This window comes from Colobus angolensis, unplaced genomic scaffold (genome assembly GCF_000951035.1).
Source record: "Colobus angolensis palliatus isolate OR3802 unplaced genomic scaffold, Cang.pa_1.0 Scaffold20, whole genome shotgun sequence".
Taxonomy (NCBI): Eukaryota; Metazoa; Chordata; class Mammalia; order Primates; family Cercopithecidae; genus Colobus; species Colobus angolensis.
This window is the reverse complement of record NW_012115155.1, coordinates 10,247,446-10,258,566: the sequence shown is the minus strand read 5'-3', so window position 1 is coordinate 10,258,566 and position 11,121 is coordinate 10,247,446. Positions and strand designations below refer to the sequence as shown.

The 11,121-nt window shown below is 46.1% G+C and overlaps 1 protein-coding gene and 1 pseudogene across 1 annotated transcript; both read left to right on the top strand.

Moving 5' to 3' along the window:
* The first annotated feature begins 9 nt into the window (after positions 1-9).
* On the top strand, positions 10-10,723 carry POLR2D (polymerase (RNA) II (DNA directed) polypeptide D). The gene is made up of 5 exons (XM_011941688.1): positions 10-126; positions 3,944-4,124; positions 6,705-6,800; positions 8,994-10,203; positions 10,450-10,723. Exons 1-4 carry the CDS (start codon positions 54-56, stop codon positions 9,070-9,072), a joined length of 429 nt encoding a protein of 142 aa, XP_011797078.1. The 5' UTR covers positions 10-53; the 3' UTR covers positions 9,073-10,203; positions 10,450-10,723.
* LOC105511561 overlaps positions 10,581-11,121 on the top strand; it is a 5,812-nt pseudogene continuing 5,271 nt past the window's right edge.

The following is an 11,121-nucleotide window of genomic DNA, read 5'->3' as shown; positions in this document are numbered from 1 at the left end:
GTCGCTCCGCGCTTCCGCTTCCGGCGGCGCCGGTGGTGGCGCGGGACTCAGCGATGGCGGCAGGTGGCAGCGATCCGCGGGCTGGCGACGTAGAGGAGGACGCCTCACAGCTCATCTTTCCTAAAGGTTGGGCTCAGGGCTGCCAGACTGCCCCGCGCCACTTCGCGTGGTCGCCGCAGGCCTGGCGTTATCCGCACTTCGCCCAAGGCCTGGCCTCAGCGGCGGCGTAGGGCTGGGGAGGGAACGTGGACCTGGGAGTGGCCGCCTGGGCAACTGGGTTATTTTCTGTGATAACGAACTGCGAAGTTCCGGGCGCTTGTGTCAAAGGGAAACAAAGCCTGAAACTCAGGTGGGAAGGACAGATTTTTAAGAAATGATAGAACGTTGCACTAGGGAGAAGAATCCAGCGGAAACCGAACTCAACTTCGATTAGTACAGAACCTGTGGGCGTTTTAAAGGAGAATTAGGGAATAAGGATGTAGTGAGCGGGGAAGTGAGAAATGTAAAAAAGCGGGAAGAGCAGGGTCCGTGTGAACCCACCTTGGTTTGTTGACTGGAGCATCTATCGAAGTTAGGCCCCTACCCTCCCACAGAGGCGGAGAGACAGAGGCCTGTTTTCAGCCGTTGGCTGGAACAAATTATTTTGGCAGCCTTGAGTTTTCTCAGGCACGCAGTGGTTGGGGAGGGTATTCCTAGGGATGAGGACCTCAAGTGATCCATCCACCTTGGCCTCACAGAGCTGGCATTACAGGCGTGAGCCACCTCGCCCTGCATTTTTTTTTTTTTTTGAGGCAAGATCTCATTCTGCTACCCAGGTTGGAGTGCAGTGGTGTGATCACAGCTCACTGCAGCCTCAACCTACCCAGGCTCAGGTAATCCTCCCACTTCACTTCAGCCTCCGGAGTACCTGGGACTACAAGTGCACACCACCACACCTGGCTAATTTTTGTATTTTTTTGTGGAGACAAGGTTTCACCATGTGGCCCAGGCTGGTCTTGAATTCCTGGGCTCAACTGATCTACCTGCCTTAGCTGCCTAAAGTGTTAGAAAGTACAAGTGTGAGCCACTGCACCGGGCCTATTAATAGTCGTAATGACGGAACCTTACTAAAATTTCCAGATGACATATTGGCCAAGGGATTGTTTTCCTTTTTTAGCACCAGGGATTAATTATGGCCATTGTTCTTAAAATATTTGCATAAGAGAGAATAGCATACAGATCCCCTGATCTGTTTCCTTTTGTTTCCAAATAAATTGTGTGTGTGTGTGTGCTTTCACTTGAAAATGTTTATTGGAATTAGCCATGGGGAGAAGTCTTGGATCCCTCCTCTCCATAGTTATACAAAAGTGTCTGAACTGCCTCCCCCATCCCCATTTTGTTGACGCTGAATCCTGGGAATGCTTCCCAAAAGCTCTGTGGTAGGTCTCAGACACCCCTTTCCTAGGCCCTGTGAGTTACATTTTGGCTGCCTTGACCTTCCTTGGTTGAAGGGAGTGAGGGTAATGTATTAGTAGTACTTGAATATTGTTCTTAATGAGAAATAGGGACAGTTGACTAGTTTCCTGGTGTCCTAAAAGTTCCATTCCTTTCCATTTAACAAGTAATTTCGGTTTAGTGTAGAAAGGGAGGCATCTGTTTTGTTTTGTTTTGTTTTGTTTTGTTTTGTTTTGTTTTGTTTTAGACAGAGTGTTTCACTCTTGTAGCCTAGGCTGGAGTGCAGTGGCACAATCTCGGCTCACCGCAACCTCCACCTCCCAGGTTCAAGCAATTCTCCTGCTTCAGCCTGAGTAGCTGGGATTACAGGCATGTGCCACCATGCCCGACTAATTTTTGTATTAGTAGAGATGGGGTTTCAGCATGTTAGGGTGGTCTCGAACTCCTGACTTTAGGTGATTCACCTGACTTGGCCTCCCAAAGTGCTGGGATTACAGGCATGAACCACTGCGCCCAGCCTGGGAGGCATCTCTTAACATTGATTTTTCCAGGACCTGTAAAAGCATCAAAGTTCCAACACACCAATTTGTAACTGATTAGCTACTTCTTCCCTTTTTTTGTTTTGGCCTGATGTCATTTGTTACTGTCACTTCAGAGTTTGGAGGTCCTGCAGTCCTGATACATAATGCCTTTTCCTCTACTCATTGCTGTGAGGCAGTAGTTTCTTCTGTACCTACAGTGCCTCAGTGTTAAAGATCAAAAGAGCTAACGTTCCTGGTATACAAATAGGCACTCACTGTAGTACATCCCCTGTTATAGGCTGGTAGACTGAAAAAGGTGTTCTGAGGTTTTTGTTTAGACTCTCCTGCCCTCAGGTAAAAAATAGGTTTTGGTTACCTATTTTTTTATTTAGATTTTAATTTTATTTCAATAGTGCTCCAACTGTATTGGTAGCCTATTATATTCAGTAGCAATGAGTACCTTTCAAATAAAAATAGTTTCCTCCTGACCTACCACTTAAACTGTCTGTGTTGTGAAAGGAGAATGACGCTCTTGTCAGTTACCTGGCTTGAGAAATGGGATGGCACTACTCTGAGGGCGGTGTCGGTGATTTCCCCGATAATAAACAGATCTATAGCACACCTAAGTGTGAAATTGCAAGTCATTTTGGCTTTTCCTCACTGTTGCTTCCTTTTCGGTGTGGGATTAGAAACATGAATTCATATTTATGAGTGGTTCCTACTCTAGGGGAATTCACTGTTAAGAGAAGGGCAGATAAAAACTATCTCTAGGCCGGGTGCGGTGGCTCAAGCCTGTAATCCCAACACTTTGGGAGGCCGAGACGGGCGGATCACGAGGTCAGGAGATCGAGACCATCCTGGCTAACACGGTGAAACCCCGTCTCTACTAAAAAATACAAAAAACTAGCCGGGCGAGGTGGCGGGCGCCTGTAGTCCCAGCTACTCGGGAGGCTGAGGCAGGAGAATGGCGTGAACCCGGGAGGCGGAGCTTGCAGTGAGCTGAGATCCGGCCACTGCACTCCAGTCCGGGCAACAGAGCGAGACTCTGTCTCAAAAAAAAAAAAAAAATACCAGCATTATCGAAGTAGGAAGATGATGAGCTGATGCGGGCTAGAGGGAAGTAATTGTCAGTGTACTCTTGAAATCAGTAACTAGTCTATATGTGTCATTACTTAGTAGCATGTCTAGGTCAGGTTTTTGGTGTCAGAATCTAATTCAAACAAGCTAAATGTTAGTGTCTTGTGAACTCCACTTTGCCTTGTGATATGTAACTGTGGGTAAATGTAAAGACGTGAGTAGCTGCAGGCGTAAAAAAGAACGAGATCCCAGCCTGGGCAGCATGGCGAAACCCCCGTCTCTACCAAAAACATACAGGGTGTGGTGGTGCGTGCCTGCAGTCCAGCTACCTGGGAGGCTGAGGTGGGGGTGGGGGATCACCTAAGCTCAGGGAGGTCAAGGCTACTGTGAACTGTATTCATGCCACTACACTCCAGCCTGGGTGACAGATTGAGACCCTGTTTCAAAAAATAAATAAATAAATAAAAGATCGAAATCATGTCTTTTGTAGCAACATGGATGGAGCTGGAGGCGTTCACTTAAGCAATTAACACAGGAACAAAAAACTAAGTTCCTCACATTCTTATAAGTGGGAGTTAAACCTTGAGTACATATGGACAGAAGAGAACAGACACTGAGGCCTAGTTGGGGGGTGGATGGTGCGGATTGAAAAACTACCTGTCAGTACTATGCTTATCACTTGGATGACAAAATAGTCTGTTCACCAAACCCTCACAACACCCATTTCCCCTGTATTACAGACCTGCACATGTACCCTGAACCTAAAATAAAAGTTCAAAAAAAAGTAGATGTGGAGTAGGAAACCCCTGGATTTCTGTAGGGGCAGAGAAATGTTCAAATACACAATGAACATTTAGAAGCAAACTTTTGAAGGAGTATTTTCAGCTGCCATTTATGCTTCTCACAAATAGAGTTTGAAACAGCTGAGACACTTCTAAATTCAGAAGTTCATATGCTTCTGGAACATCGAAAGCAGCAGAATGAGAGTGCAGAGGATGAACAGGAACTCTCAGAAGTCTTCATGAAAACATTAAACTACACAGCCCGTTTCAGTCGTTTCAAAAACAGAGAGACCATTGCCAGTGTTCGTAGGTGAGTACTAAAAGAAAGTTTTTATTAATCCAAACCATTGGACAACTGCATGTAGACTGCTGTCCCCTCCCCTTTTCCCAGGTGTCACCTGTGAATTTAAGTAAAATAATGTTGGGCTGGGCATGGTGGCTCACACCTATGCTCCTAGCACTTTGGGACGTTGAGACAGCAGATCACTTGAGGCCAGATGTTCAAAACCAGCCTCGTCAACATAGCAAAAACCCATCTCTACTAAAAATGCAAAAAATTAGCTGGGTGTGGTGGTATACACCATTAATCCCAGCTACTCAGGAGGCTGAGGTGGGAGAATCGCTTGAACCTGCAGGCCAAGGTTGCAGTGAGCCGAGATTGCGCCACTGAACTCCAGCCTGGGTAACTTAGAAAACCAAACTTTCAGCCAAGTGTGGTGGCTTACACCCATAATCCACACTTTGCGGGGCTGAGGTGGACCAGTCTCTTGAGGCCAGAAGTTCAAGACCAGCATGGGCAACCTGGTGAAACTCCTGTCCCTACAAAAAAAATACAAAAATTAGCCAGGTGTGGTGGCAGGTACCTGTGGTCCTAGTTACTTGGGAGGCTGAAGTGGGAGGATCATGCGAGCCCAGGAGGTTGAGGCTTTAGTGAACTGTGATTGTGCCACTTTACTCCAGTCTGGGAACAGATTCAAATATGACTCTGTCATATTTTATATAAGTCTAGTATGTGTGATCCAAATGGTACTGTTAGTGGGGAAGTAAGGTTTTTTTGTTATTTTTTTGTAGAGATGGGGAGACTTACTGTGTTGCCTAGGCTGGTCTCAAACTCCTGGCCTCAATTGATCCTCCCACCTTAGCCCCCCAGAATGCTGGGATTGGCCGGGTGCGGTGGCTCACACCTGTAATTCCAGCACTTTGGGAGACCAAGATGGGCAGATCACTTGAGGTCAGGAACTCGAGACCAGCCTGACCAAAATGGTGAAATCTCGTCTGTACTAAAAATACAAAAATTAGCTGGGCGTGGTAGCGCACGCCTGTAGTCCCAGCTACTTGGGAGCCTGAGAAAGGAGAATTGCTTGAACCTGGGAGGTGGAGGTAGCAGTGAGCCAAGATCGTGCCACTGCACTCCAGCCTGGGTGGCAGAGTGAGACTCCATCTCAAAAAAAGAAAAAAGACTCGATCTCAAAAAAAAAAAAGCGCTCGAATTAGAAGTAAGCCACCATGTCCAGCCTATATATATATATGTATATATATATATAATTTTTTTGATAACAGTATTTGTATATATGTGTGAGGTACACGTGATATTTTGTTACTTAGAATGTGTAATGAGTGTGTTAGGGTGTTTAGGGTGTTGATCATTTCTATGTATTAGGAACAGTTCAAGTCTTCTCCCCTAGCTATTTTTATTTTCTGTATTTATTCATTTATTTTAGAGACAGGGTCTCACTATGTTGCCCAGGCTGAGACATCTTGAACTCCTGGACTCGAGTGATCCTCCTGCCTTGGCCTCCTCCCAAAGTGCTAGGATTACAGGCATGGGCTGCTAAGCCCGGCCTCCTCTACCTTTTGTTTTGTTTCGTTTCGTTTTGTTTTGAGACAGTCTCACTTCATCACCCAGACTGGGTGTAGTGGTGCAATCTTGGCTCACTTCTACCTCTGCCTCCCGGGTTAAAGCAGTTCTCATGCCTCAGCCTCCTGAGTAGCTGGGATTACAGGTGCCCACCACCACGCCCAGCTAATTTTTGTATTTTTAGTAGAGACAGGGTTTCACCATGTTGGCCAGGCTGGTCTCAAACTCCTGACCTCAGACGATCCGCCCACCTCGGCCTCCCAAAGTGCTAGGATTACAGGCATGAGCTGCTAAGCCCGGCCTCCTCTACCTTTTGTTTTGTTTCGTTTCGTTTTGTTTTGAGACAGTCTCACTTCATCACCCAGACTGGGTGTAGTGGTGCAATCTTGGCTCACTTCTACCTCTGCCTCCCGGGTTAAAGCAGTTCTCATGCCTCAGCCTCCCAAGTAGCTAGGACTACAGACATATACCACCACACCCGGCTACTTTTTTTTTTTTTTTTGAGATGGAGTCTAGTCCTGTCACCCAGGCTAGAGTGCAGTGGCGTGATCTTGGCTCACTGTGACCTCTGCCTCCCGGATTCAAGTGATCCTGCCTCAGCCTCCTGAGTAAGCTGGGTTTACTGGCACCCACCACTGCACCCAGCTAATTTTTTTATTTTTAGTAGAGATGGGATTTCACTGTGTTGGCCAGGCCACGCTGGTGATCTGCCTGCCTCGGCCTCCCAAAGTGCTGGGATTACAGGCATGAGCCACTGAGCCTGGCCAATTTTTGTATTTTTAGTAGAGACGGGGTTTTGCCATGGTGCTCGGGCTGGTCTCGAACTCTTCACATCAAGTGATCGCCCATCTTGGCCTCTCAGAGTGCTGGAATTACAGATGCGAGCCATGACACCTGGCCGTCTAGCTATTTTTAAATACTAGCTACATTTGATCCCTTTTTTCCTGTTGATTATTCTTTGATTTTTGTTGTTTCTTTGTTTTTTATTTTTTTGTTTTGATTTTTTTTTTTTTTGTTTTTCCTTTTGATTAGCTTGCTACTCCAGAAAAAACTTCACAAGTTTGAGTTGGCCTGTTTGGCCAACCTTTGCCCAGAGACTGCTGAGGAGTCCAAGGCTCTAATCCCAAGGTTAGTACCAGTTGTGATAAGTTCTCTGTATACTGGATAAATTTCCACAAATAGAATTGGTGTGTCTAAAATGTGTATATGTTATATATTTGGATGCATGATTGCCAATATCGAATGAAAGTGCCTTTTTCATTCACTATTTCAAAGCACGTTTCCTGCTTATTAACAGTGTGTGAGAATGATGGTTTTACACCACACCAAGTGAGAGCCAAGATCTGAAACAGCTGCAGCTGCCGTATGCTGATGGTAGGGGTGTGAGTGTTCATTACAGCAATCATTTTGGAGAGCAATTTGGCTGTGTCTGGTAAAGATGAATATACTCCATGTTCCAAATATCCATTCCTGGTACCTATCTTAAAGGTAACTCACACAAGTTTACAAGGAGACATATATTCCAGTGTTCACTGCTGCACTGTTTTGTCTCTGTTTTTGTTTTTAGTAGACATGGGGTTTCACCATATTGGCCAGGCTGGTCTCAAACTTCCGGCCTCAAGTGATCTGCCCACTTTGGCCTCCCAAGGTGCTAGGATTACAGGCATGAGCCGCAGTGCCCAGCCTCATGCTGCACTGCTAGTGATAGCAGAAATTTGATAATCTCTTAGTCAATAAGAAAATGGATAAATGAATCATTGTATAGTCATACAATGTTTATTGTACGGCAGTGGAAAAATAATCAGTGAACTAGAACCATGTGGAATATCAACATATGTCAGAATGAATTTTGAGGAAAAAATTTGCAGAAGGATAAATACAGTATGATGCCATTTCTTACAAAGTTTGAAACTGTGCTGCATATTACTTACGTATCCATAAATGTGTAGTAAGTATAAAATATGTATGGCAAAACAAATTTTTTTTAAATGTATGGCAATGATAAATACTAACTTGAGGATGGTGGTTATTTCTGGGGAAGGAGGGAAGGTATTGGTCTAGGAAAGTAACACAGCCATCCACTTTCCTGCTTATTAAAGAACTCTGGGCCAGGTGCAGTGGCTCATACCTGTAATCCCAGCACTTTGAGAGGCCGAGGCAGGTGGATCCTAAGGTTAGGAGGTCGAGACCATCCTAGCCAACATGGTGTAACTCCATCTCTACTAAAATACAAAATTAGCTGAGCATGGTGGTGTGTGCCTGTCGCCCCTGTTACTTGGGAGGCTGAGGTAGGGGAATCACTTGAACCCAGGAGGTGGAGGTTGCAGTGAGCCAAGATTGCGCCACTGCACTCCAGCTTGGCAACAGAGTGACACTCGATCTCAAAAAAAAAAAAGAACTCTGGCCAGGTGTGGTGACTCACACCTGTCATCCCAGCACTTTGGGAGGTTGATACCATTAGAAAACATGAAGACAGTAAGTGAAAAATGCAGGGCTGGGCGTGGTGGCTCATGCCTGTAATCCTAGCCCTTTGGGAGGCTGAGGCAGGAGGATCACCTGAAGTCAGGAGTTGAAGACCAGCCTGGCCAATGGTGAAACCCCGTCTCTACTAAAAATATAAAAATTAGCTGGGTGAGGACTGGGCGCGGTGGCTCACGCCTGTAATCCCACCACTTTGGGAGGCCGAGGCAGGCGGATCATGAGGTCAGGAGATCGAGACCATCCTGGCCAACACAGTGAAACCCTGTCTCTATTAAAAGTACAAAAAATTAGCTGGGCGTGGTGGCGGGCGCCTGTAGTCCCAACTACTTGGGAGGCTGAGGCAGGAGAATGGCGGGAACCCAGAAGGCGGAGCTTGCAGTGAGCCAAGATTACGCCACTGCACTCCAGCCTGGGTGACAGAGCAAGACTCCGTCTCAAAAAAAAGAAAAATTAGCTGGGTGTGGAGTCAGGCGCCTGTAATCCCAGGTACTCGGTAGGCTGAGGCAGGAGAATCACTTGAACCAGGGAGGCGGAGGTTTCAGTGAGCCAAGATCATGCCACTTCACTCTAGCCTGGGGGACAAGAGCGAAACTCTGTCTCAAAAAAAAGGAAAAAAAACCTGTAAGTCAAGTGGGGCTAACTGTAAAGGTATATTTTTTATACTTTTTATCTTTTATGCGTTTGAAATATTTTGTAATGTTTTATCAGGAAAAGTGGAAAAGAAATACAGATGAAAGGTGAAGGTGTTCGAGATGTGGGCAGTAGATTAGCACGCCTCAAAGAAGAGCGTGCGGAAATTGCCAGTTGCCAAATCACTCATTTCTTTTCTTTCTCTTGTAGCTTGGAGGGACGGTTTGAAGATGAGGAGCTGCAGCAGATTCTTGATGATATCCAGACAAAGCGCAGCTTTCAGTATTAATCTCCAAACATCGCTGCTGCTCGGAGAAACCGCATCCCCAGGCGTAACACCACCTTCCCAGGCTCTGGGGCTGACTTGCATGGAAATGCTGTTGCGGAGGACAGTTGAGAATTCCTTTGGAGAAAACAGCCCAGCTTGGCGTGGCGTTAGGTTGCTGTTTCAAATAACTCATAGGCCCAGGACATGGAATCTTGGAGCAGCCTTGTGCAGTGGCTGCCAGTGGCTTCCTGAACGTGCGTCTGGGAAGTGTGAGATGGGGCTACACTATTGGCTACCTCATTCATGGTTTTTGGCCTCCACATCGTCTTTTTTCTTAATATTTCATGTTTTAATTTCAGTGCGTTTATACTTTTTGAAACTAGACCAGAATATAGTAGACTTTATAGAGAAAGACCAGTTTCACCTAGATGCTAAAGGAAGAATTAAACCACTGTTATTGTTTGAAATGCTTTTTTTTTTCTTTTCTTTTCTTTTAAATGGAGATAGGGTCTTAACTCTTACCCAGGCTGGAGTAGTGTAGTCATACAGTCATGGCTCACTGAGCCTGGACCCCCCTGCCTCAGCCTCCCAAATAACTGGGGCCAAAGGTGTGCACCACCACTCTCAGCTAATTTTTAAAATTTTTTATAGAGATGGGGTTTTACTGTGCTGCCTAGACTGGTCTTAAACTCCTGGGCTCAAGTGATCCCCCTGCCTTGGCCTCCCAAACTGGTGAGATTACAGGCATGAGCCACCACACCTGGCCTGAAATTCTGAAGGGATGATAGTGTCGACAGAGCACGTTGGCATCATTGTGGCTAACCTGGGAGGCGGAAGAAGCATGCCATGGCCATGGGCAGTGTTGACAAGTATTGTGGAGCTCATAGTCCCTTGAGGTAGATGGCTACTTTGCCTTTCTTCTTGAACTGTCTTGCAGAATGTGGATTTGGGGTGGGTGGTCTTGAAGGACTCATTTAGTCACCCTCAAATTAAGATTTTTACTTCATCTTTCTTGGGCCTACACCTCCAAGATAAGAAGCAGTGGTTGTGCCAAAGAGGCTTGCAACTAGGTGTGCACTGTTCACTGCAGCCTATTTGTTGCATGAACTGTGGTCGTTGTGTGCCCAATGACAAGGCTATTAAGAAGTTCAGGCTGGGTGCGGTGGCTCAAGCCTGTAATCCCAGCACTTTGGGAGGCCGAGACGGGTGGATTACGAGGTCAGGAGATCGAGACCATCCTGGCTAACACGGTGAAACCCCGTCTCTACTAAAAAATACAAAAATCTAGCCGGGCGAGGTGGCAGGCGCCTGTAGTCCCAGCTACTCGGGAGGCTGAGGCAGGAGAATGGCGTAAACCCGGGAGGCGGAGCTTGCAGTGAGCTGAGATCCAAAAAAAAGAAATGTAGAGGCCGCAGCGGTCAGCGATGGTTCTAGCATCCTCGAAGCCTGTGTACTTCCCAGGCTGGATGTGAAGCTACATTACTGTGTGAGTTGTGCCACTCACAGCACGGTAGTCAGGAATCGAGCTCATGAAGCCCACAAGGACCGAACACCTCCACCCCAGTGTAGACCTGCAGGTGCTGCCCCATCCCCCCACCAAAGCCCATATAAGGAGTGGAGTTGTTAAGGACTGAAGAAAAACTATTCTCTGGGGAAAAATAAAATTGCAATTACAATTTTTTATTTTATTTTTTTTAATTTCATAGGCCAGGCGTGAAGTTCTGAACACTTTGAAGTCTCCAATTACGAGGGATCCAGTTTAAGCCTCTGGCTTGCTACTTAGCAATAGGTGCTTTATGATGGGCTGATTCAGAAGGAGGGAGTCACTCTTGAGCCACTGCAGTGAAGTCCCGTGATCTCAGTCTGGGGGAAAACACTTTAATAGCTAAACATTCTAGCTTTGATTTTTCTGAGGGGAATATACCTGTTTTCAATTTTGGGGTTTTTCCTTGGGGCACTTGCTTGACTCTCTAGGAACTTGTGATCCAAAGAAAAAGGAGAAAGAACAATACTGGCTTTTAAAGTCTTGATGGTTTTATGTTTGCTATGAAATAAGGCAAAAATAAAAAA

Bases quoted from the DNA above. Each gene is read 5' to 3' on its own strand.
- POLR2D (XM_011941688.1), top strand. From the start codon at position 54: ATGGCGGCAGGTGGCAGCGATCCGCGGGCTGGCGACGTAGAGGAGGAC. The intron at 4,125-6,704 runs GTGAGTACTAAA...CCTTTTGATTAG, and splicing joins ACCATTGCCAGTGTTCGTAG to CTTGCTACTCCAGAAAAAAC. The intron at 6,801-8,993 runs GTTAGTACCAGT...TTTCTCTTGTAG, and splicing joins TCCAAGGCTCTAATCCCAAG to CTTGGAGGGACGGTTTGAAG.